The sequence below is a fragment of the Rhinolophus ferrumequinum genome, chromosome 27, assembly GCF_004115265.2.
Source record: "Rhinolophus ferrumequinum isolate MPI-CBG mRhiFer1 chromosome 27, mRhiFer1_v1.p, whole genome shotgun sequence".
Taxonomy (NCBI): domain Eukaryota; kingdom Metazoa; phylum Chordata; class Mammalia; order Chiroptera; family Rhinolophidae; genus Rhinolophus; species Rhinolophus ferrumequinum.
The window spans coordinates 1,035,842-1,061,658 of record NC_046310.1 but is presented as its reverse complement, the minus strand read 5'-3'; the positions used below and the strand labels follow the sequence as shown (position 1 = coordinate 1,061,658).

The 25,817-nt window shown below is 60.7% G+C and overlaps 1 protein-coding gene across 1 annotated transcript; it reads left to right on the top strand.

Annotated features, from left to right (window-relative positions):
• Positions 1–112: 112 nt before the first annotated feature.
• Positions 113–25,571, top strand: IGFN1 (immunoglobulin like and fibronectin type III domain containing 1). Its single transcript, XM_033099842.1, has 25 exons — positions 113–187; positions 2,202–2,250; positions 2,675–2,794; positions 4,028–4,167; positions 4,856–4,955; positions 5,446–5,490; positions 5,725–5,767; positions 6,294–6,474; positions 7,434–7,547; positions 8,272–8,440; positions 9,497–9,769; positions 10,478–10,526; positions 14,523–14,650; positions 15,095–15,219; positions 15,892–16,033; positions 16,355–16,654; positions 17,070–17,369; positions 17,799–17,972; positions 18,652–18,780; positions 19,921–20,223; positions 21,067–21,149; positions 22,433–22,628; positions 23,290–23,589; positions 23,919–24,245; positions 25,043–25,571. The coding sequence occupies exons 2-25, from the start codon at positions 2,244–2,246 to the stop codon at positions 25,054–25,056; spliced, it is 3,762 nt and encodes a 1,253-aa protein (XP_032955733.1). The 5' UTR covers positions 113–187; positions 2,202–2,243; the 3' UTR covers positions 25,057–25,571.
• Positions 25,572–25,817: the final 246 nt, after the last annotated feature.

Below are 25,817 nucleotides of genomic sequence, written 5' to 3'. Positions count from 1 at the left end.
CGGGCAGGAGGAGGAGGAGGGAGGCGGGGCGAGTGGGAGGGGCAGAGGAGCCCAGAGGCTGCGGTGACCTACATCTGCCCCAGCACTGCCTGTCCACGGGCAGTCCCTGCAGAGCCCCTGCAGCGTGCAGCAGCTGGAAACGAGGAGGAGGGGCAGGCAGGGGGCCGGAGGTCGTCTGTGCGCCCAGGTAAGGGGGCACCGTACACCTGTCTGCTCAGCGGGGCAGAGGTAGGGCACAGATGGATGGCTCTCTAACTTTTCCACTCAAGTAGGAGAAGGCAGAGGGCATGAGAATAGCGGGGACATCCCCTGGCGGCCGTTCACACCCTGGGGGGTCACCCCTCTGGACAGGGCAGAGGGTTTCAGTGACCCTGTCTGGGTGCATGTGTCCTGGCCCTGGCTTTCTCGGCACTGTTTGGCTGACAGCGTGGACGAAATGATGGCCCGGCTACAGGTCTGACTAGCTGTCCAGAATCAGGGCCTCAGGGCTGCCCTGGGTGCGTCCGATTCGTAACACGGTCATGCAGGTGCGAGAAACCCCATGTGCCTCTTTCGGGCCTCAGGTCCTCCCAGCTGAGGAGCTGGAGGCAGCAGGAACCTGGGTCTGTGGGATGAAGCTGCCGCTGGGAGCAGGGGTGCTGGAGGGAGAGCAGGGGGACACGGCCCTGGGTCCAGGGCGGAAGTCTTGTTGGGCTGGAGTGAGGACACAGCTGCTGTTTGGCGCTGAGCAGAATTAGGGCTCTTCTCAGCAAGAAGCATGAGAGGACAATTCATTTCCTCCCCACTCCCTCCTGTCTCCAACCAAGCAGATCTCTTGTCCATTCGTCATTGACCTTGCACCCAATCTGGCTTCTTTCTGAAAGAACGGAGGTCCAGAGGGTGAGATGGCTGACCATTGGGCCCCTAAGTCCCCGTGGGGGCTCTGCCTTTCTCTCCCTTCTCAGCTGGGACCTGTAGGCAGGAAGCTGGAGGAGAGGAGACCGTGTTAGCATTACCTCTCCATGTGTGACAAACAGCCATGTAAGGGACTGAGCTGGTGGTGATGGGGACAGGTAATGAAGATGACAATGAAAAGTGCTGTGTTGAATTTCTCCAGGGGGGGGTCGTGGACAGGTGCCAGGCGGCGGTGCTGGGGCGTGGGTGGGACGGGGCCCCTCTGCCAGCTTGGCGGCTCTCCCCCCGGCCTCCCTCGTGACTCTGTAGGATAGCGGCAGTGACCGCTGCAGAACGCCTCTGGTGTGCCATGGCATTCCAACGCGCCGGGGGGCAGTGGCTGGGGTGTAGAAGGGACGCTGTGGGCCAGAAATGCCAGTGGATGGGCACTTGTGAAATGGAAGACGTCATGTGTGGAGGACTGTGCTCTGTCACGTGTGGGTCCACTCTGAGAACAGGGCTCTTGGGGCAGGAAACGGAGTCTCCAAAATGGAATGCCACAGCCACGGGCCAATCACACAGGAGGTGGGCCGCTGGAGAATCCTGCCAAGACGTCCCCTCCCCACGGCTCCCACCCCAGCCCAGAGCCAGGCCCCTCCCTCTCCTGGGGGGGCACTCCCCTTGGCCACACTGAGAGGGAACTGGAGGGATCGTGGTGTGGTTAGAAGAGGCTGGAAGGCTCTTGCTCACCTGACATCATAACTCACTGGCCTCAGAGCGGGGGCAGATGGATTTATGAAGATCCCACCATCCAGAGCAGACAAGAGCTCATGAGCGGCCAAGTGGGGGACTCTCCCCCGCAGACCCAGTGATCCAAAGGGTCCAGACTGGCTGAGCACGGGAGGCAGAGGGCTGCTGGGCCCCTGGAAAACCCCAGAGTTTGTCTCTGGGAAATTCACGTCCAAAGTCAAGGGGGCCAGGCTGCTGGAGCTGAAAGAGTCCTGGATACCGGGAGCTGGACCTCCTGAGGTCGGGGACGCTGTGTCTCATCCTCTGAGTGGTCATCGGGCCTGGGGTCCCCCCGGGAGGCCAGGCCACCCGCACAGTGTGTAGGCTCAGCCCCACGGTTTCCTTTACCTGGAAAGGCACAACTGGGCAGAATCCCACCCCTGCCTAGGTCTGGGCAATTGGTTTTGCTGGGCCCCGGGGTTAGACGAGCTCTAGGGGGGCAGCCACTCCATCGGCGCCACCCGGACGCCGGCCGATGCTGTGGGAAGGACGGGGTTAGGCCAGCTGACCCCAGAAGCAGTTCTGTCCTCTGTTCTCAGGAGATCACTCGCCATCCCCAGGAGCCAAACAGGAGCCAGACCATGGCAGGTGAGAGACGGCTGCCTGCCCGAGCCCCTCCCTGGGAGAGGGGGGTACTCAGAGACCTTCAGACTGTTCCTCTCTGCTTCTTCCAGTGTCAGCTTTGGGATTTGATTTATTTTCCTGAATAAAGGGTGCAGAGCTCCCCGCATGGCCCTGCTTCCTGAGAAGGACCCTTTCCCACTCTCCCTTGTCCAGCTTTTCCCCAGGGACACTCCCAGGGTCTCCCCAAGGCGACCCCCGCCCACTTCCCAGGGGCTCCATGCACGCCCTGGAGGACCAACCCAGCCACCACCAGAAAATTCAGAAGCACCCTCACCAGCAGGGGAGCGAGGGGACTGTGCGCCTGGGGCTGTGGGTCAGCTCTCCACTGTGTCCAGGGCCACCCATGAGGGAGCGGCAGGGCCCATGTGCCTTTCTCCCTCCTCCTCAGGGAAGCTCAAGAAGTCTTCCATGCACGGGGTCACCATCCGGCAGCTGGTGGATGAGATCCCCGAAGGCTGCAGCACGCCAGACTTTGAGCAAAAGCCGGTCACCTTGGCACTGCAGGAAGGTGAGGCTGGGGCGGGGGCCTCCTGACGGAGACGAGAGCCTGCTCCCCCACCTCCAGCATGCACAGCGGAGGGGCTGGGGTCCTTCCTGACCTGCCTGCCTGTCCCACCACCAGTCACAGCACATCTCCCTGTATTGGGGGTGCCGGCCTGTCTGCCTGGATCCCCAGAAGAGGGAAGGGACCTGAGGAGCAGGGTGGGTCAAGGGAGTGATGCGGTGGTGTCCTGATGCAAGGCCTCTGAGAACAAGGATGGGGCCGTGTGACACTGGGAACACGGAGAGGTTGTCACGTTTCCCAGCAGCCCTCCCTTCCCTCCCCCTGCCTCCAAGCGGCTCCTGCAGGGGCCACTGTTCAAACTGAGTGAACCTGGGCTCTTCCCAGCTCTTGCCTCCAGACCCCCAGTGGTTCGCAGGCTGGGCTCAGAAGCCCTTGTGGAAGGCCACACGAGAAAAGACCCCAGGACAGTGCTGGGGACACAGGCTGCTGGGGGAAGGTCTGCATATTGCCGTGTTTTCCCCAACACAGGTTCCTGCACTAAATTTCTCTTTACAACCTTCTGTATAAGTAAATCGTGGTACATTATTTTCCTAAATCAGATTCCCAAGTCCTCACTGGACAAAGTCATAAGAAACTGCCTCATCATGGAGAAGGACCCTTAGGTGTTTATGCTGCTCTCTGTTGACATATTCCAGGAGGAGCTGCAGAGTCCTTGAGAGAACCAGCTCCCAGGCTTCTGTGCCAAGCCTGGAGCTTGGGGTCTTTCTGAGGCTGGAGCCCTGTGTCTCAGGGCCAATTCCTTCAAGGTGCCAAAGGGCCATTCCTTTCCAAGGTGGTCATTCCCTCCCAGAGAGTGACACGGAACCCACAAAAACTCACCCCGTTCCTGGTCTTGAGAGAGACCTTCAGATCCCTTACCCACCTACTTGCAAAGACACGCTCCTCCCTCCTACGCCCTGCCTTCTCCGTGGACAGTCCAGCCACTTGCCTCCGTGAAGACCCCGGCTCCTGCCATACAAAACCAGGCAGGGACGGCCTCTGGGTGCCTGGAAACTGCTGCTCTCCACCTGGCATCATAAGGGTCCTCAAGTCTGGGGACCGCAGCCTGGCACCCTTCCTGAATGGGCGGTAGAGATACCTGGAGCACTGAGAAAAACATAAACTAACAGCTGTATCAAGTGTACTGTCACTCCCTCCCCCAGCTGGTCAACCTTCCCCCTGCTCTTCCTGCTACAGGAAGAAATGCCATCTTCCGGGCTGTGGTCTGTGGGGAGCCCAAGCCCGAGGTGTACTGGCAGAGCAGCAAAGGTGACCTCAGCAACTCCAGCAAGTACCAGATCTCCTCCGCCCCGGGCAGCAGGGAGCATGTGCTACAGGTGAGGACCCGGCAACTCCTGGGACGTCCCCGCCTCTTCCTGTGCCAAGCTGGGGTGTCCCCGCCTCAGCTTGTCCCAAGCTGGGGCGTCCCCGCCTCTGCGTGTCCCATGAAGGGCTTATCAGTGGCCTCCAGTCCCCAGAGGAGTAAGAGGGGTCGAGGACCCAGCTCCATCCAGTGGTTCCAGGCGGCCTGAGCCAGGTGTGGACCTGGCAGGCTCACCGGCCCCTCTGTGGACGTTGGTCACCATGAGAAATCTTTGTAGCTACCAATCATGGAAACCCTACTATGTGCTGGACCCTGGGCTAACCACATGGCACAGAGGATGTCATTGAATCCTAACCACTCACTACGTTGTGAGTGAATTATCCTCACGTTCTAAGTAAAGACACTGAGGTTCAGAGAAGTTCGGTAAACCGCCAAGGTTCCACGGCCCGAAGTCCCTGGCAGAGGCCAAGGTGCTTGGGTCCAGACGCCCCACGCCGTGAACGACCAGCTCCTCCTGCCTCTGATGGCACAGCTGGTATTGCCCCCGGGGTGGTCCAGGTTTTGTTTGGCCTCTGTCTTTCTTGAGGAGCACCGCGGGCTCCCTGAGGGCAAGGACGTGTCTTTGTCCCCAGCACGTAGCCGTGTGTGGTGACAGAGGAGGGAAGTGTTAACCTGTTCCCCTGCGCTTGGCCTCTCTGCAGGTCAACAAGATTATGGGCGAGGACACGGACCAGTACCGGTGCCGGGCGGTGAACGCGTATGGGGAGGCCATGTGCTCGGCCCGGCTCACGGTCATCGAAGGTGGGCTTGCCCCTGTCCCTCGTCAGTGCTCAGGGCGTGGGGGGTCTGAGAGCAGCGGGGGGCCTCGCATGGTGGGCGAGCCAGGGAGCAGCTAGGAGGACGTAGGTGAGTGGCTGCAGGACCAGCCCCACAGCTGTGGGACACGTCGGGCCAAACGGGACATAAACCATGGCAGCTCTCGGGTGAGCGAAAGAGCAGCTGCCCCTACAACTGTGCCTCAGTTTGTAGTCGCCCGTGTGTGCCACCTCCCTAGCCCCTGTAGACTTGTGAGTGGCCCCCCACCCCGCGTGAGATGATAAGCAGGTGGGTCCCACCTCGGGGGTATTAACGCTCATGATGGACAGACCCTCTGCCTGTCGCATCCCTGCTGCTGGGGGGTGGGGCGGGGGCGTCGGGGCCCTGGTGCCGTCTTTCTCAGGAAGACCGTCTGTGTGTCTGGCTTCTCTCCCTGCATATCCACATCAACTCCCTCTTCTCCCCGATGGTCCAGTTGGCTTTCGGAAAAGTCGGAAGAGGCACAAGGAACCCCAGGAGGGTAGGTGGAAGGGGCGTCAGAGACCGCCTTGGGGCCTGTGGGGGTGGGCTACTCCTTGCCTGCTGCTCTCCACTTGGCCAGGTCCCCACGGACACCTCACGGGTCCTCACCAGTCCACGGGAGACCCCTTTCAAAAGCTCGGTTGTCCCCACCCCACTTCCTATAAGAAAGCCCTGCCTTGACTCCTTGGGATCCCACCCTGGGGTTGGGGCCTCACGCCTGTTCCTTTTCCAGACCTCAGGCAGCAGCTGGCCGAGTTCCGGAAGATGCTGAAGAGGTGGGTCTGGCCTGTCGTGGGGGATGCGAGCCCTCAGGGTACCCGTCCCCTGCGGCTGCCATGCTGGGCTCAGCTCTCACCTCCACCCAGGACACAGGCAGGGAGCTAGACTGAGGCAGCCGGCGGCGGGAGACGGAATCTGGATGTGGCTATGCCACTTTTAAGCCCCATATCCTTGCGTTATCACCTCTCCTCCCGGAGCCTGATTTGCTCCTCAGTGAAATGGGGCGCTCCACTAGAACAGTGATTTTAAAAAAGTGTTCTTAAAGCAACAGAACAATTCCCCTAAAAGACATCTTGCCCAGAAATGCACAGTACAGGTTGTTAGTACTTTCTCTCGGGAAGCTCATGCCGTAGGGTGAGGGCTGCCCCTGCCCATTTCTGGGTCCTCCTGTCCCGACAGGGTCAGTCCCACATCCCAGGCTCTGTCCCTTTCCTCTCTGGAGAGGAAAGCTCCCCATGTCCCCTCGGGGTCCCAGCTCCTGGGGCTCCCTGGCCTCTGACCTGCAAGCTTGCTGTTCCCCAGGGCGCAGCCTTCTACCTCTGAGAAGACAAAGGTGGATCGGGAACAGGTGTGGCAGCTGCTGATGACGGCGGACCGAAAGGACTACGAGAGGCTGTGCCTGAAGTACGGCATCATGGACTTCCGGGGCATGCTGCGCAAGCTGCAGGAGATGCGCAAGGAGCGGGAAGACAAGATGGCTCAGGTACCCGCCCGCCGTCCCACGCGCCCGCCCCGCTGCTCCACGCGCCCGCCCGCCATGGCACCTCGCCGCCCACTGGAGCTGGGTTCGCAGAAACCAAGCCTGCTGGGGGGCCCGCCCTCATCCAGCCCCCCAGCGTGTGTGGGTCTGGCCAGGGACCCAGGCTTCCACGTAGACGTCCTGGCTGTGAAAGCTGGTTCTGATCCTCAGTCCAGGGCTTGGGGAAAGCTCGGCCCGTGTCTTGGTTTCCTCCTTGTAAGATGAGTGTTACAGTCGTGTCTACCTTGTAGGGTTACTGCGAGGGCAGTGAGAGAATGTGCTTAGAGCACTCAGCCGAGTACGGGCACATAGGAAGGGCTTCCTGGCAGCTGTCGTCATCACCACTGCCACTGTCACCATCATCACCACTGCTGTCATCACAGACTGTGGGGGCCTATCTTATTTCCAACGGCTTCAGGGAAGGGAAGCTCACGGTTCCCACTGGCATTTTCATTCCTGTGTCTTATAAACGGCAGAAAGTTCTTTCCTGTGTCAAACCTAACTAGAGTCTAAGTCTAATTTTTCTTCTGGAAATTCAAAACACTTCTTTTCATCATCCTGAAAATGCGATGTTAGTAAACCTCCCATCTAGGGCCTCAGTTGTCTCTCCTTCAAACCTTCTCATCTGCTTTAGCACAGGGCTTCGCACACAGTAGGTGCTCGACTCATTTTGATTGGATGGAATAAGTGATGAACAGAAAAGTCCTACTGTGTTCTCAGAGCCCCTGGACACCTGGGGTTCTTTCTCGCTCCCCTTCCCAACCTGATGTCTCAACTTGGAGAATTTCCTTCCTCACGGGGCTTAAGTCTCCCACTTGGGAAATGCATTTTCCACGGGGAGATTGGGGGGCCGGGGTCTGAGGGGTTGGAGTGCCCTGAGGAGCAAGCTCAGAGAGCTCCCCTGGTGGTTTTGTCTTTCCTAGTACCTCAACTCCGTATCCAACTGGAAACACATCAAAATCACCAAGGAGGGAATTGCAACGTTTGAACTGGAGCTAGATCTTAAGGATGCTGAGAACAAGATATACCTGTATAAGGTGAACCTGGAGGGGCCGCTGAGGGCCAAGGGCTCTGGCAGGGCTGCTGCAGGTCCTTGGGGCAGGAATTGGGGGGGACCCTGCTGTGTCCCCCAGCCCCACCCTGGCACTCCTAAACTAACACCCTCCTCTCTCTGCCCCCGCCGTTCTGTTTCTTCCAAACATAGTCTATTGTTTACTTACCACGTGTATTATTTGTCGGTCTCCCCCACACCATCTGAGCTCCCTGGGGCAGAAATCCTTGCTCTTTTAATGCCCTGATGTGTCCCAGTATCTAAAACCCTCAGCAAATAGCAACTCTGTGGGGTTCGGCTGAGGTGGGCGTGTGTGAGTGGATCCCTGGGTTCTGCAGAGCCGGGAGGACACCCAGGAGTCCTCTGGCATCGTCATGAATGGACACCCCAGTGCCTGGCACTGTCTCCTGTCCCCGCTAACCTTGCAGGGCTGTGGGGGTGGTAGCTCTGCCCAGTGTCAGCTGCCTGCTGGGTAGTGTCAGGTGCTTCCCGCACAACCCTGGCCAGTAATTTACTCCTGGGTCTGAAGTGTGGACATTCCTAGAGCATGTGTTTCCCTCCAGACCTGCTCTCCACCCCGCCCCTCCCTCCCCTTTATGGTCCAGGAATGAGTCAGTGGGAGACAACTGCTGAGTGCAGCCAGAGTGGGACTGTGACAGGAGGTGCTGGGGACCTGCCAAGGCCCTGAGCCCCTTCTTTTCTGGCCTCAGGATGGTGAGATGGTCCGCTATGGCTTCGACAGCCAGAGCAAGCGCCACGTGCGACGGTTGGGGAAGCACTACCAATTCCAGATCCAGGATCTGTGGCCCGAGGACGCTGGCATTTACCAGGTCAGGGTGGAGGACGCCGAAATCTTCTCCACAGAACTGGAGGCCAGCGGTGAGTGGGCTTCTCTGCGCAAGTCGGAGTGGGCAGGCCCGCGGCGGGTGGCCACATCAGTGCCACAGCTGGGGAAGCATGGGTGTGAGGAGACCGAGGGGCACACACCCAGAGGGGGACATGACACTGCTCCCTTTTCCGGAAGTCTCACTCCATGCTCTGTGCTCTCCTGGTGCTGAGCTGGCTCTTCTGGGTTTCGGCCCCACACGTCCACGGTACACGCCACGCCCCGGCTCTGCTATCAGCTTCCGATCAGGTCCAAACTGAGTTCACAGCCCCCAGAATCCCGCTCCTTTTTCATCTGCCACCCTTCTGCCCATCCTCGTCTCCCAGCACCCCTTAGCAAGACTCCACTGCGTTGGGCACACTTGTGCCCTATTCAGACCTGTGCCTCCCATGCGTCCTCCCCACCTGGGAACTGTCCCGTCCACACGAGTAGAGTAGCTGCATACACACCACCTCCTGGACCCCTGACAGCCCCAGGGACCCCTGGGAAGGAGAGGCAGAGGTATCATAAAGTATGTGGCTGAGCAGGATTGAGGAAGAAGGAAGGGGTGGGACCTCCAGCATGCCTGGTGGGGCTTGGAAAAGCCTGGAGACGACGAGGGTGGGGGATGAGCAGAGGCTTTGGAGCCCGCAGACCCGGGTGTGAATGCTGGCGGGGCCACCTGTGAGCTGGGGAAGACTGGGGCACGTCATCTAACTCTAGAAGCCTCCATTTCCTTACTTGTCAAATGGACATAGTCACGCCTACCTCGGGGATGGCTGTGAGGACAAGGCACTTGGCATGCTGATGTCCTTCACGTACCCACGTTGCCCCCAGACATAACTTTTGGATGCAGAATTACAGAATTCTAGAGCTAAAAATAGTCTTCCCGTTCATATCCTAATTATAACCCCTTGTTTTCTGGGGGGTAAGAGGTGACCCGTCCAAAGTGACACAGGGGGCTTGTGACGGAGCTGTCTGAACTGGGGTTTCTGAACTCCCAGCCTCACCGCGTCGGCTCACACTGTGTACACGGCCAGTCTGAAGGCCCGTTCCTACTTCCCCGACAGCCATCCCCCCCCGAGTGGTCGTGCCACTGGCCGAGGTCCATTGTGAAGAGCAGAGTGACGCCGTCTTTCAGTGTGTCCTCTCCAGCGCCTGTCCCAAAGCTGCCTGGAGTTTCCAGCACCGCTCACTCCAGCCAAGCGACAAGTACGAAATGTCCGTGTCCCCTGACGGGCTGACCCACAAGCTGATGGTGAGGGGGGCCCGTCTCTCAGACATGGGCGCCTACTCCCTGAGCACTGGGCTTTACACCTCCAGCGCCTGGCTGGTGGTTGAAGGTACGTGGATCATACCTGTCCCCACTGAGGCTTGACCTCAGGCCCAGGAGGGCATGAGGAAGACCAGGGCAGGGGCTCCCTTTGGCCAGTCACTTGCTTTGGATGGAACTGTCACCCTCAGGGGAGGAGGGGAGCTCCTTCAGTTTGTCTTGACCCACTGCCATGCGGCTTCCCAGCCAGCTCAGTGCTGCCCAGAGGCATCTGCTCCATTGGGCCTCTGGGAGTTCTCTGGGGCACAGACCCAAGCTGGCCCTGGGGTCTGGTCCAGGGCTTGGCACAGTGGCCCGGGCTCCGTGGGTGAGAGGCCCCTGGGTCAGGCCAAAGAACACCCTGAACCACCGCACCCTCTGCTTTGGGGTTCAGGGCGATCCCAGGAGACTGTAAGGCGGGCTTTTAGAAACCACGTAGCTGCTCGTGGCAGTTTGATAAGCAGGTGACTTTGGGCTCCCGTATTTTCTCCAGAGGTCCTCAGGAACTGCATAGCGGGGTGCAGTGGGCTGAGGGCGTAGGGCTGAGGAAGTGCCCAGTGATGGCGTTTATCAGTCACTGAGCTGGCACATCCTGGCTTCCTTCTCAGATGGTCAGCTTGTGTCTCTATGGGGGAAACAGGGTCAGGCAAAGCAGTGGCCGTTGGACAAGTGACAATCGGCCTGATTTAGTGGGTCTTTTCTCCTGTCTCTCTGTGGGCACGCTGACCTCTCGCCAAAGACGGGAAGGACAAAGGCCTTCTGACCACAAGTGCTGACCTACAAGTTCAGCTGCAAGGAGCCCAGACCTCAGACGCAGAAGGATCCAGGAGCACCAGCAGCGAGAGGGGGCAGCTCAGAGGGCAGGGCCCCCCAGGGAGCTCCCGCCAGGGGACTGGGCCGTCTCCTGGGCTCCAGCTCACAGCTGGCCCAGACACACATGGCCTTGGCGGGCATAGCTACTCCTTGATGGTGGATGAGGGAGCAGCTGACTCAGCCTGGGGCCCTGGGCAGACAAGACAGGGTCTTCTGGAAGCAGAGGGGTGCAGAGCCACTTCTGGGCAAAGTCAGCTCCACAGCGAGGGAGGCTGGGACGGGAGCTTCCTGGGGAGGCCCCACCCACAGGGAGAGGGCCCGGGATCAGGGTCGGGCCTGATGGAAGGTCATCAGCCAGATGGCAGGGACAGTCATGGGGACAGACCTGGTGGGGCAGCAGGGTCCAGGGAGCCTTGGGCTGGAGGACATGGGAGCAGTGAGGAAGGACAGGAACAACTCCGGGGGGCCCAGTTGGGACCTGGGACAGGAACGAGGGCCCTACAGGGGTCCCAGTCTGGTCCTATGGGGTCTTGGTCAGAAGGGGAAGCAATGGAGATTTTGCAGGGGGAGAGCCTAGGTGAGGTAGGGGGAGGGGATGTTCAGAGCAGGGACAAAGGGAGGGGAGCAGCCGGGGCAGTGTGGGGTCCTGGCCCAGGCCTGGGGGAGGCTGGAGGCAGCAGTGCCGCAGGAGGTCCTGGCACCCTGGGGGCTCCTGGCGAAAGAGGACCTAGCTCCTCGGCAGGCAGGGGCCATGAGTCCTGGGGCTCTCAGGGGGGTGACAGTGAGCATGGGGAAGCAAGGGGCCACAGGGGGTCAGGGCAGTCTCCAGGACAGGCATCTGCAGGCAAGGCCTTCCAGGAACCCCCAGGATCTGGTGGCAGAAAATTCCCTCTGGGGGGTGGGAGTCCTGAGGCCCAAACTAAGGGTTCATGGCAGGAGGCAGATGGACAGGGCCCAGGGGAGCTTGTGGGTGGCGGAAGGGGCTCCAAAGCCGGTGCTGGAGGACCAGGAGGTGCTGGGGACTGGAACAGGGGTCCTCGGGGACCCCAGGGAAGGGAAGGCCAGCAGACAGGGGTCGCCTTGGGAGAGGCAGGAGATGGCTGTGGAACCCCCGAGGGTTCCCAAAGGTGGACAGCAGGTCAGAGGGGAGCAGGGGTGGCTGGCAGAGGAGAGGCTGAGAGCACGCATCCTTGGGACGACACGACGTCCAGCCTCAGCCAAACCGGGAGCCAGCAGGGGCCCGGAGCGCTGGCGTCTGGTGGAGGGGCAGGGGGGATGGGCGGTGCCCAGGCGGCTGGGCTGGCGGGGTCTGGCCAGGAGGTGGATGCCAGAAGCCACGGGCTAATGGGGTCTCCAAGCCGGAGTGCTCGGGGGTCTGGGGGGACACTGGGAGGCACGGATGGATCAAGTGGTCCAGGGGCCATGGGGTCGGAACCACATTTCCAGAATGGGACATGGAGCAGCAGAGGGGGGGCACCCAGAGGTGAAATGGGCTCTGAGGCTGGTTTAGGTGGCCTGGGGGGAGTGGGATCCAGCTATGGTGATGGCCTAGGGAATTTTAGGGGGCTCGGTCCTGAAAACGGGGCTGGTTATGGTGATGGCTCAGGGGCGCCAGGAGAAATAGGGTCTGCTCGCGGTGCTGGCTACAGTGTTGCCTCCGGTGTGCCTGGGGGAGCAGAGTCTGAGCAGGGCGCTGGTCACAGGCATGGCTCACAGGGGCCTGGGGCACCGTGGCCTGGAAGCCAAGATGGGCACAGTCCTGCGGGAAGGGAGTCTGGCCGACTTGCGGGTCTCCAGGACGGCCCAGGTGGCCCTGGCGGAGCGCCCCTGGGTGAAACCAGGATGCGTCCAGGGGCCGGGGTCGCATCCATAGGCCGTGGGGATGCTGGCCCTGGGGGGAAGCGTAGTTCCGATGGTGCCCTGGGGAGTCTGGGGACAGTGGGGCCTGCTGGGGAGGGACGTGTGGGGGCAGAACCAGGGGGCTCTGGAAGAACAAGGCCTCAGGGTTCAACTGGAGATGCCTCAGGAGCAATGGGGGCCTTTGGAGAAGGGGGTCCAGGAGCCATGGAACCAGGGTCTCTGAGGGAAGTGGGCAAAGTGAGCGGTGGGGATGGAACCAGGGCCCCGGGGGCTGGAGCCGGTCGTGGGGACGACTCCAGGCGCCCCGAGGCACAGGCTCTGCACACAGAGGCCGGTTCCGAGAGCCAGCGACTGTCTGGGTCTGGCAGTGGCCTGGGTCACGGGGAAGGACCCGGAACTCTGGGCCCTCAGCACAGCGGAGGCAGAACAGCCTATGGAGGAGGGTCTGGGGGTCTTGGGCCTGGGGGGTCAGGGCCAGGGAGCGAGGGGGGCTTTCGAGACGGTGCAGGGGGCCTGGGAGGAAGGGGGCCAGGGGCTGAGGCAGGTCACAGGGACGGGGTTGGGCCAGCCGATGAGGCAGGTTATGGGAAGGATTTGGGGGCTCCTGAGGGGATGGGGTCAGGGAGCAAAGCAGGTGATAGTGATGGTTTAGGGGGTTCTGGGAAAGCCATGTCGGGGACCGAGGCAGGTCATCGGGGAGGCTCGGGACGGTCTGGGGGAACAGGGCCAGAGAGTGAGACGGGCTGCAGAGATGGTTCCGAGCGGTTTGGAGTAGCAGGCTCATTGGCTGGGACAGGACATGAGGGTAGAGCCAGAGGCCGAGAAGCCATGGGGCACGGGTCAGGAGGCGGGGCAGCATCACAGGGGTCTTACGGAGGCACAAGCCCCCAGGGTGGCCCAGAGAGGAGCAGGGGAACGGGGCTGGTGGATGGGGCCGGTCCTGGGGTGGGTTCTGGGGTGACTGGCATGGGCGCTGTAGACAGGCGGGGCTCTGAGGACGGCCATGGGGGCTCTGCAACCTCAGGGACCCCTGGGGATTTGGGGGCTGTTGGATTAAAGGGAAAAGCAGGTGTCAGAGAGTGGCAAGATGGCCCTGGGACCTCACGGTCTCCTGGGGCTCCCAGTATGGCGGGTGGGTCTGCAGACCAAGGAGGTGTGCAGGCTTCTGGCTCTCTTGACGGTCAGGGGGCTGTGGAGAATGACACCCGGGCAGAGACAGCTGCTCTGGCATCGAGACGTGAAGGGGACTTGAGGAAAGCGGCCCCAGCGACAGCAGACAGGGGAGGAGCTGCTGGCCAGGCAGGACCGGCATCTCGGGGGGCAGAGGACTTCCTGCCAGGAGGCAAGGGGTTGTCAGTGGCACGTGGGAGCCCAGCAGGCACAGGCCAGGCTCTGGACAGCATGCAGACGCCCCAGGAAAGGGGCAGATCTGCGTCAGAGTCTGCCGAGGGGCGAGAGGTAAGCCGCGCTCGGGCGCCAGGCTGGGAAGACCAGGGGCTTGGCCAAGGCAGCACAGGAACTGGGAGGCAGCTCCCAGACTCCAGGGTGTCCAGTTCTCTGCATGGGAAAGATGCCACCTCCAGTGGGAGCCAGGAAGGGCGAGAGGGCCGCAGGGCCCAGCAGGGGGCTGCAGGCCAAGAAGCGCTTGGTGGGAGGCAAGGCCCAAGGTCCCAGGACAGCCAGGGTTCAGGTCCTAGAAAGGGCAGTTCTGCTGGCCCAGGGGACTCAGATGGAGCCTGGAATGGCCGAGAAGGTGCTTTTCGCAGGAGAGACTCTGGAGACAGATCTGGGGATATCTGGGGCCCGGGGTCTCAGCTGGGCAGAAGACAGAGGGGAGAAAAAGACACACTGGAGGACGAGGGCTTCCCGAATGACAGGGCTCGAAGTCCAGGGGCCCTGAAGGAACATGAGGGACAGGGAGCAGAAGAGTCTGGCCGGTCAGGCAGGCGGCCAGGCAGGAGCAGGACCCAAACACAGTCGGAGGCCGAGGTTGGAGCCACAGAGAGGAGGGTAGCAGGTGAGGCCAGAGGTAGGGGGCAGCTGCCTACAGAAGAAGACGGAGGGTACTCTGGGGAGACTCTGCACGAAGACCGGAGCCGCAAGCCCCAGAGTCCCCTTGGCGGCAGGAGAGGTGGCGCAGAAAGCAGGTTGGACGTCTGTGGCCAGGAGAGGAACGCCACCCAGAGCCCCAGATCCAGACGCAAGCCTGACACTGGGGGTTTCTCTGAGGAGGCCCGAGGTAGGTTTTCTCAGCTGTGCTGGCTCCACACTGGGGTGCTTGGGTCGTTCCCAGTGTTGCTTTCAGCCCCAGGCGTTTGTTCCTGCCAGTGCCCCCTGTTTTGGGGGGGCCTCCTCCCACTCCCAGAAGCAGCCTTTTCCTCCTTGTGCAGGCGGGATCCAGACTGTGGGGCTCAGGGGTGTCCTGGACATCTGTCTTGATACCCTATGCCCAAAGCACAGAAACGTGGGTCACCCAGCTTCCCCTCTCTGACTTAGATGCCCTTCAGCCACCTGCGCCCACGTCTCCTGCACTCGCCATAGGGACTTTCTGAGCCAGCACTGGCTAAGCCCAGCTGGCAGGACGTGCGAGCCCCCCAGGGTGCAGGGCAGGCCATGGCCTGGGAGGCTGGGCTTCGGGGGGGCCCTGAGAGACTGTCCCCAGCCTCTCTCTGTGTCTCTTCAGCCCCCCTAGGCCACTTCTGCCAGGGCCTGGCTGACACGGAAGCACAACTGGGAGAGACTGCCGTGCTCTCCTGTACCCTCACCAGGGACATGGGACCTGGTTCCTGGTTTAAGGATGGAGTCAAGGTACTGTCCCCTCCCTTTACCAACATGTTTGGGGTGAGGACGGAGAGGAGAGGAGAGGAGGGGAAGGAGGCGAGGGGAGAAAGCAGGCTTTTCATTCCTCTTTTCCTCATGCATGTACCCTGGGAGTTTAAACAACCAAGGACTTGGGGTGTTTACGATACATTGGACTTTGAACTGAGGTCTCTCCTGCTCATCCAGTCCCCACACCTCTCACTCTCCTGCCGCTGCCCCAAATGCCTTCTCAGCCCAGCACCTGTTGAATTCTCAGGTCCTTTAAGGCCTGATACAAATGCCATTTTCTCAGCCCACGCAGGCGGAGTCTCTCAGCTCTGGGACGGCCATCTGTCCTCCATTCTGGCGGCCGTCTCAGGAAAGCACGTCACAGTGCTTCAGAGCTGGGGCCTGGCGCCAGCGAGACCTGGCTTCCCGGGCACTTATGTGACCTCTGGTTCCATCTATAGACTGGGCAAAGTGCACGCACTGCCGTAGGCTGTAGTGGCCGTTCAGTGAGGGACAGAGCAGACAGCGTCAGCACATGCCTGGCACGTGCTAAGTGTTTCCTTCACACCCGTTACTGTGATTCCTGCAACTGCATTAGTGAGGGGCCCTGCAGAGCTGGGCCGGGAGGAGCCTGGGTTGGGCTGACCGGCTCCGCTCTGACCCTGCCTCCAGCTCAGTGCCCAGGATGGACTCGTCTTCGAGCAAGATGGTCTGGTACACAGGCTCATCATTGAGGATGTGCAAGGGACCCAGGCCGGGAAGTACAGCTTTGCAGTCGGCAACCAGAAGACCGAGGCCACCCTGACTGTCCAAGGTGAGCCCAGCCTGCCCTTCCCCGCCAGGTGACCTGCAAATGCCAGGACGTGTGGCTGGTATGCAGCCAGGGTGTGACCTCATCCTGTCTGAGAAGACGATTTTAAAATTCCTTCAGAAAGTCCTTGGAGAGGTCCCTGGTCCGCGGTCCCTGCTGCTGCAGATGAGGCCACTGTCCCGCCTCCCAGCTTTGTTAGGCCTCAGGAGGTGGGGGCTGGGGTTCTGGCTCTTAGCCCAGACCCCCCTCCCTGGGTCCTTCTGTCCCCACCCCTGGGTGCCAGTGCCCTGGCCTCTTTGACTCCCTTGTGCTGTCCACGTCTAGATCCCCCTGTCATCGCTCCGGATGTGACAGACAGACTGAGGGAGCCTCTGACGGTCAAGGCTGGGAAGCCGCTGACTGTGAAGATCCCCTTCAAGAGTCGCCTACCTGTTCAGGCCACCTGGAGGAAGGACGGGGCCCAGGTGGAGGGCAGCAGCAGTGGGGGCGCCCAGGTGGCCCTGGGCGACGGCTTCACTCGGCTGTGCCTCCCCAGCACCAGACGGAAGGATGGCGGCCAGTACAGCGTGACGCTGAGAAGCGAGGGTGGCTCCGTGCAGGCCACACTCACCCTGCAAGTCATAGGTATCCGCCAGCCTCCCCAGCCAAGGCCCCAGCGTCCAAACCTGCTCCTTCCTGTCCTCCCCCCAGACTGGGCGGGGAGAAGCAGTTCCATAAAGTAAAGGGCTGGGAGGGGGCCCTGGGATAGTTGCTGGTGGGAAGGTGGCCCCAGCCTGGAACGGGGCCGGCATGGTGAGGTTGGAGCGCTGAGGAGGTGCCCACACCAGCCACCACGTGGGGGACTGGGCTCCGGCCGGCGCTGTCCACGTCACCTCCCTGGGTGTGTGCATGTGTCCCGGGACAGACCTCTCTGGGTCCTGCCCGAATCTCTCTGGTTTCAACCATGACAGGCTTATCCGTTGATGGGGGAGGTCCAGCACCGCTCCCTTGCAGCTGCTCTGATGCCCCTTCTCTTTCTGCTCCTCTTGGGGTCTCCCAGACAAGCCCCAGCCCCCACAGGGCCCCCTGGAGGTGCAGGACTGCCATGGGGCTGGTGTCTGCCTCCGCTGGCGGCCCCCTCGGGATGACGGAGGCCGGGCCGTGGAGCGCTACGTGGTGGAGAGGAGGCAGGCCAGCAGGAGCACGTGGCTGAAGGTGGGCGAGGCCCCGGCAGACAGTACCACCTTCACCGACGCCCAGGTGGAGCAGGGCAAGAAGTACGCCTTCCGCGTGCGGGCCGTGTCCTCGGAGGGGGCCGGGGAGGCCCTGGAGTCTGCGGAGGTGCTGGTGGCTCCTGAGGGTGAGAGGACAGTTTGGGGTGGGGTGGAGAACGTCCTGGGGTCCCCACTGTGCCCTCAAGGGCACCATGGAGAGGCCTCAGCACAACATCACGTAGGATGTGGGAACAAGATTTTTGGGGTCTTCTCCCAGCTGTGGCTCTGCAGAGGGGATGGACACACAGAGCCCACTCTCAGGACCGAGCGTGGTGGGCTGGCCTCGTCCTCCATCACATGGCTCCTCCGTCTGGGGCTCCCATCAGGGCCTCGGGGCTGGCTGGCTCCTAGGCCACTGTGCTCCCCATCCCCATCATTCCATGAGCGGCTGGAGCAGTGTCTCCAGCCGTCCCCAGAAGGGACAGAGTGCGGCCCGCCCCCGACGCCTCCCAGGACCTCTCTGAGCTGGCACTTCTCCTCGGCCTCTGGCTGACCGGCAACTTGTCTGCCCGCAGCACTCCCCGGGCCCCCTTCCACCCCAGCGATCCTGTCGGCCTCCAGCCAGGGCATCACTCTGACGTGGACAGCCCCTCGGGGCCGCAGCCGTGTCCACATCCTGGGCTACCTGATTGAGAAGCGTAAGAAGGGGAGTAACACCTGGACAGCAGTGACCGATCAGCCCGTGCCTGGTGAGTGCCTGACTGGGTGTTCCACGTCGCCCTGGCACCCCAGCTCTGGGGTCCTGTGTCACCATCATGCCAGATGGGCCGGGTAGAGTGGGTCTACCTGGTAGACTGGGTGGCTGTGCCCCTGGGAACACAGGGTCATGTCTGGCAACTGGGTTGTTATAGCTGAAGTGGGGGAGGGTGGGGAGTGGCATCTGGTGTAAAGAGGCCAGACGTGCCGCTACACACGACGCACAGGACAGCCCCCGCCGCCCCCACTTCCCCAACAAAGAATTGTCTGTCTAACGTGTCCACGGTGCCCAGGCAGGAAGCCTGGTCCAGTGGGCGTGTCAGGATGGGAGCTGGGCGTGGAGCTGTTTGCCCTGCCCCTCCGTCTGGCCTTGACCTCTGGCAGCTCTCTTCTGTCAAGATCTTGGCTTCCTCATCCATAAAATGAGAGTTTAGGGCACTTGCCCACGACCACCAGCAAGCGGGTGCAGAACCAGACAGGGTGTGGAGGCCCTGACTTCCTGAGATGTGCTGTCCCCACCTAGAAGGGAGCTGAGTCACGCCTCCTGGCTGGGTGCTGTGTTAGGGCCCCAGGAGGGGTCGTCTCTTCTCCAGAACGGATGCACCAAGCCGTCTGTGTCCCCTGGTCACCTGGTCCTGTCACAGGGGGACTAACGGGGTGGGCTTTCCACAGAGCGGAAGTGGACGGTTGTGGATTTGCGGCACGACTGTCAGTATGAGTTCCGGGTCACGGCCGTGGCCCCTGCTGGCCCTGGGGAGCCAGGACCCCCGTCGGAAGCCGTGTTTGCTCGGGACCCCATGAGTAAGTGGACACCAACCCAGGATGCAGGTGGTGGTGGCAAGCAGGGGATGGCTCTGAAGCCAGTGGGACAGGACGGGGGCCACAGCTCAGGGACAGTCCCGAAGGGATCGGCCAGGCAGACTGCAAGATAAAGGTCAAAGTCCTCTGAGATGAGGCGTATCTCAGGGGCCGGCGGTGGCTAAGTCCTCAGACTGAGCTTTAACAGACCCAAGGACCAGGCAATGGGGAGTAGAAGAGCCCCCTCCCCAGGTCACTTCATGCACTTGTCAGCCTCTGGGCAGGTCAGTCCCCAGGCTGGCCCACCTGTCCTTTCCTGTAACCATCTAGTCCCCGAGTGAGGGAGTTTTGTCCCTGCAGGGCGGTGGGGGAACCCCACCTCAGGGGCTCACCGGGAACCCCACCATCAGTTCCCCATCCAGTGAGTGTTTGCTCATCACCTGCTGGGCAACCAGCACTGTACCAGGACTAGGTGGATACATCCTGGCCTCTGCCGTTGAGACACTTCCGGTCTAGAATAGGATTTCCTTGCTTGTGGTCTCAGAAAGAGCAGAGTACCAAGATGTGACAGAAATTGTGAGAGTGATGGTGACAGCAAGGCCTGTGGCCAAAGGAGTTTGAGGTGCAGCCTATGACATCCCAAGTCCCACGGAAAAGACACCTGGCCTGCTTTGTTTGACCCAGATTTCCCAAATCTGAGCAGAGAATGCCTTTTCCACAAAACACCGAGCAAAAACCTGATTCTGAGGCACGCAGCCTGGAAACGCTGCTCTGGGTACCTCCATGAAAGAGTCCTGCCCGGGGCTTAGAGCTCAGAATAAAAAGTACAGAATTCTAGTCTTCAGGGCCTTGGAGCCTAAGAAATCATCCCCTGAAACTCTAAATCTCGGGAATTATGGGAAGATAGTTAGGGGGAGGGGCTGGTGGAATGAGCTGGGAGGCTCCCTGCAGGAGGTGAGCTGGGATCTGTGGTCACGCCTGAGGCAGGGATGGGACGGAGGAAGGGTTTGGCTCTAGGTAGGTGACCAGGAAGGTCTGGAGGCAGGACCCCAGCCTCCCACAGGAACACAAATTGTCCCCAGTGAGGGGCCTCCCTCAGGAGAGGGCAGTGCCACTCCTGACATTGCCATGGTGCCCTGCCAGGGCGCCCCGGGCCCGTGAGGGACCTCGAGGTCACGGACACGTCACACACCAGCATCACCGTGCGCTGGGCCCCGCCGGACACGGAGGATGGGGACGAAGCGCAGGGATATGTGGTGGAGCTGTGCAGCTCAGACAGTCTGCAGTGGAGCCCGTGCCACATGGGCACCGTGTCTGCCACCACCTACACCGCCAAGGGGCTTCGGCCCCGACAGGGCTACTTCGTGCGGGTGACAGCAGTTAACGACGGGGGCCGCAGCCAGCCCACTGCCCTGGACATGTTAGTGGAAGCCATGCCCGTTTCCGGTGAGTGCCACCTCCCTGCCCTCCCTCTCCTGAGAGGGGCCTCTGGGCGGCACCCCTGATCTCGCTGAGCCCTCAGCTTCGTCAAGTGACACTTACCGGGCACCTGCTGTGTGCCAGGCAGGCCCTTTCAGAAACGTTTTCTCATTGCAACTCATAAAAATCCTGCAAGGTTAATATTTGTATCCCCAGTTTACAAACAAGGAGACTGAGGTGAAAGGGACTTTGCCCTGGGTCACACCACTAGTTATGGCCGGTCAGGATGAAACCAGTGACCCCACATGAGCTGCACGCTCAGTGAGGAGGACGCCGGCCTCCTGTTATGGACAGGTCAGTTGTCCTCCTCCCTGGGCTCTAATGTGGACGCAGCTGACCCGTCTTCAACCCAAGACACGGGGCCATCCCAACAGCCCCTCGTTGTCACTGGACAATAAGGGGGACATGCACAGGGAAAAGCATACTGCACCTGAGTCCGGAAGCCCTGGACCTCATCCTGGCTCTGCCCCATCCCTGTGGTCTCAGGCCTGTCACTTCCTGTCTCAGACCAGGGGCCAGCTCACCTGCAAAAGGAAGTGTCGGGTAACTTTTCAGTGTCCTCTCTGTTCAGGTCGAGACCTGTCCGACAGCTTTCCTTTCTCAGCCCCCATCCCTCACCCGCTAGCACCTCCCCGCCAGCTCCGGCGCCCCCCCAAGCCCTCCTCCCAGCTCCCCACAGTCCCTTCAGAGCCACCTGGCCAGTTAGGGCTCAGCGTCCGTGAGGTCGGCCCACCTTTCCCCACCTCCTCGGGGACCAGGGGCTGGGGCCCAACTGCAAAGGGAGGTGACAAGCTGTCATGTGTGTTCCAGTCGCTCCCAGGTTCCTCATGGACTCAAAGGACTCGCTGATGGTTAGAGTTGGGGACACCATTCGCGTGCCCGTCTCGTTTGAGGTGAGTGTATCTAATAGATGTGGGGAAGGGCGGAACAACCAAGGCAGCCAGGCTCAGCCCTCTGGTTCTCGTCTCATCCCGCTCCCTCTGGACCCTAGTCAGTGACCGGAGCTTATGCTGGACATCAGGCCAGAGTGAGGAAGGAGGGAAGAGGGCCTTCCTTGAAGGTCCAGCCCTCACCTGGCCACCGGGCCGCCATTCTGCAAGGCCCTCTAGTGGAAGCTTCCGGTACTGCACTTCCAAACCACGGCTCCCACTTTGTCTGGAATTGAGGGGGCCTGCAGCGTGGATCACCCCCTTTGACTTCAGAATGCATTAACACTTTGTGCAAGCACATGACCTGCACGTGACTCAGGATGAGCCTCAGGCAACACCACCTCTCTCCTAGTATTGCAGTACAGGGTAGCGGTTAGAAGCTCAGACCGGGTTCAAATTTCGCCCTCATTGCTCACCAGTTGTTTAACTTTGGACAAATCTTTTCACCTCTCTGTGTACCAACGTCCTCACCTGTCAGTAACTTACCTCAAAGGATTGTTCTGAGGATTCGAGGAACTCATACATTGAAAGCACATACACCGTGCCAGCACAGGGCTAGCACCCAGCATGCACTGCCCGTTGTCATAGAAACTGTCACTGTCACCATCGCCGTCTGTGTGGGAAGCACACTGGTGGCAGAATGACACCCAAACCCAGGCCTAAGTCCAAATTGCCTGTTCTGAATGAACTATGAGATTGTAACAGTGACACGATGGCAGAAATGTGTGACACCTGCCGAGTGTCCCCTGTGGTTTGCTCCCCATCGCTGCACTTTCCTTGTATTATTAACTTTTGGGTCCTCAGAACATCCCTGTGGGTAAGTCACTGTTACCATCCCCATGTGACTCTGAGGGCTTCACGGGGTGCTGGTGGCGTGGCCATCCCTTCCCGGACAGTGTCACCACTGCATGGGCCAGGCGACCATGACCCCCTCCTGGAAGCTGCTGGGCCCCCGGTCTGGGCATCAGGTGGTCAGCGTTCACGTCTGCATGAGCCCTCTCTTCCCCATCTCATCCCCACACCCCTGCCATGTGTATCCAGCTCTACTTAGGTTTTCCTGCAGAATAAAATCCAGATGGCTGCAAGGGTGTGGCATCGAGGACACTTGGCGTTTTTGCCCACCCCCAGTCCCACCTGCAGCCCCGTCCCAGCCAGCACTCCCCCCGGAGCCTGTCTTTGCCCCTCAGGGGCCACTGTTGTGGCCTCCACAGATCATCCCACCTCACTTTTCCTTCCTTGCTTCTCAGGCTGCCCCCATGCCGGAGGTGACCTGGCTGAAGGACGGCCTGCCCTTGCCTAAGAGAAATGTGACCTCCAGCAAGGACGGCCTCACCCAGCTCCTGGTTCCTGCGGCCAGCCTCTCAGACAGTGGTTTCTACACCGTGGTGCTGAGGGGCCTCCAGGGGGAGGAGGCCACCTACTCCTTCCACCTCAGGGTGGCAGGTGAGGCGAGCCTGGGCTGGGGCTGCGGGTGCCGGCTTGGCCACTCACCAAGGTGTGGCCTGCTCCCAGGTCTTGGCTTTTCTACCAGGCCTGAGGATGCAGGTGACCACACCCGAACCCTCGTAGGTGCTGAAGAGAGAAAGGAGGAGAGGCCAAGGGGGTCTGGGGACTCTCTTCTGCCTCAGGAGCTCAGGGACAGTTAAGCCACAGCCCCTCAGCAGACTTGCATTAGTCTTCACTTCGAGTCAGTGAGCAAAGATGGTCACCCCATGACCTCACTCAGAGCTGTGGAGAGAGCTGTCTGTAGTCCCTGTGGAGGTGAAGGGTGCCCCCCCACAGTGCATCCTGCACACCCACCCACTGGGAGGTGACTCGGGACACAGAGGATGAACCACTGACAAAGGGCTCTGGAAGGTGGCCATGAAAGCCCCCCGTCTATTTCCATCCTGGGTCATTTTACATAGAAACCAAAGTGAGGTTCCCACCCCCCAGAGAGAACGGTGGACCCTGGAATCTCTCTCTGGCTCCGGCTTCCTGCACAGCAAGACTGTCCCCTAGAAGATGTGGGGACTCAGGGAGAGCCACGCAGAGCCCGTGGGCGTGGTCAGGCGCTCTGCTGGGTCGCCCCCAAACTCAGCTCCCTCTGGCCTCTCTCCCGCAGACTACCCGCAGTCACCCGGGCCCATCAGCCTGCAGGAGAACGTGCCTGGGACAGTGACAGCCGAGTGGGAGCCATCTCCGGACGAGACCCGGGGCATCCCTCTGTACTACACGGTGCTGACACGCTCCTCCAGCCACAGCTCCTGGCGCGAGGTGGCCGACCGTGTCCACACCAACCGCTTCACCCTGCTGGGCGTCGTCCCCGGCCACGAGTATCACTTCCGCGTGGTGGCCAAGAACGCGCTGGGGGCCAGCATGCCCTCGGACACCAGCCAGCCCTGGTGCATCCCACGGCAGCGAGGTGAGCTCTGTGAACCCCAGGATGGCAGGGCACACGGGGTGCTGGGGTACCTGGCTCAGGGGGCCAGAACATGTCTCCGTGAATAGCTGGACCCAAGGTCTAATTTGTGTTCCAATTTGTCCAGAGTGAATGTGTGTTAGCTTACAGTAAAAAAAAAAAAAATCCCCAGAATATTTATAGACAAAGATGACAAAGTGAGTGAAGTCTAAGGGCCCGAATGTGCAGGAAGGCCCAGGAAATGCCGCGTCCCACTGGGTCTTTCTGCCAGTGGTGGCCCTGCCAGCCTGTCAGCTTCTGACCCTCCTGTCTCGTGCCGGGTTTCACCACAGATGGGCTCACGGTGAAAGCTCCCAGCTATCGGGACCCCAACCTGCGCCAGAAGCCCTGGTTCCTGGTGGGCCTCCGGCCCCACATGCTGCCGTCCGGCTGCGAGTGCTGCATGAGCTGTGCCGTGCGCGGCTGGCCCCAGCCCCACGTCACCTGGTTCAAGGACGACCAGAGCCTGACAGGAAACCCTGGGGTGTACAGCACCGACACGCTGGGCGTGTGCTCCCTGGTCATCCCCAGCGTCTCCCCCAAGGACAGCGGCCAGTACAAGGCAGTGGCTGAGAACACGCTGGGCCAGGCTGTCAGCACGACCACCCTCATTGTCACAGGTAAAGGCGCCGCCCTGGCCACGTGCCTGCCTTCAGGGCCTGTCAGCTCTAGAGAGATCGGGCCTGGGTAGGACGTAGGGCTCTTGGTGCAGCTGCCCGTGGACTCTGCCCTTGAACCTGGCCTTCGCTGGTCATCCTGGGCACATCCCATCTGGAAAGTGCAGTATTTGGACCAGACCAGTGATAGGCAACCCGTGGCATAAGGGTCTCCGTGCCACCCACCTCAGCTTCCCAGGCTGCTTTGCAACCCGTTTCTACAGGTGACAGAGAGGCTTCTTCCATGTTGAACCTTTGTAAATATGCCCAGATTTGGACACTCAGTGCCCCAAAGCCATGCTGGTTCTCTCAGTGGTGACCTTGTCCTATGTAAAGCAAATAATACCTGTTCATAAGAGAACATTTTTCCCCAATAGGATTTTAACATCTTACATTTTAGAGCCGAAACAAACAAATAAATAAATAACCCCTAACATTTTTAATTATTCAGAAATTGAACTTTGTTCAGAGAAACGGCCTTTCGGGCCTGGCCCAGGACCCTGGTTCTGTCTGTGGCACCTGTCCCAGGCGCTCAGGGAGCCTCTCAGAGGCCCAGCTTGTGTGGGCACCTGGTGTCTGGGTGGCCTGGGGAAGGCTTCTGCCCAAAGAGCACACGTGGCTGTGGATTTGAACCCACGACCCTGATGGCAGAGCCCCAGGCCTCACCCCCTTGCTGTACGGCCTTCAGCACTCATATATCTGAGGGTGGGCAGCTGCCCCTGCAGGACCAGCCGCGTACCCTGGGGCCTTGTGTCTTACAGAATCCAGCTCCTAGCCCCGCCTCACCCTGGAATGGCCCTGCCAGGCCACACAGCCACGATGATGACAGAAGCCTGACGCTGACACCTACACTGGCCTGGAGAGCCAGTCCCCAAAGATGGAAGACACCGGCAATGCCCAGGACCCCAGGGAGGCAGGAGAGGGGCTTCTGAGGAGGTTTCACCAGGAAGCCATGGAGTCCTCGGGGAAGGAAGAGAAGAATGTGGGCACTCGTCCTCAGCGCCCCAAGCTACATCATGAACAGGGTACCGGTGACCTCCACTCACCACGCAGCCGTCTTTCTTCTCCACCTGAGGAGATCCAGGGAGAACCTGCCTGCAGGACGGAGGCCAGGTCCTCCTCTCCTGAGCCATGCCCTCTGTGGGGGTGAGCTGGGCCTGCTGTGACCGCAGGGAGAGGAGCGTGAGGGAGGTCCATGGACCTGGTCGGGACTGGGGCACGGAGGGCATGTGTACGGAGTGATTTCTGTACTTTTCTTCATTAAAACATTAGGCAAATAGAGGCAAATCATCTGCAAATGAGCAAGAGGTTGGTGTGTTGGGGGAAAGATTCCCAAAGTAGAGTCTTTCACCCCAGCTCCAGTTGGGAGGGTGGGTGGGTCCCGGCTTGGGGGAAGCACTCGGTTGGAATCAGAACTGGGTTCTTCTGCAGTACAGGTCTGTGGCCACCTCGATTCCAGACGGGAAAGAGGGGGAGGTCGGAGGGTCTGTGTGGGGGAGACCGCCCTCCCTCCCGGTCGTGGCTCCTGCACACCTC

Coding starts and splice junctions, on each gene's coding strand:
- IGFN1 (XM_033099842.1), top strand. Junction 4,168..4,855: donor GCAGGGAGCATGTGCTACAG/GTGAGGACCCGG, acceptor GCCTCTCTGCAG/GTCAACAAGATTATGGGCGA. Junction 9,770..10,477: donor CGCCTGGCTGGTGGTTGAAG/GTACGTGGATCA, acceptor CTCTCGCCAAAG/ACGGGAAGGACAAAGGCCTT.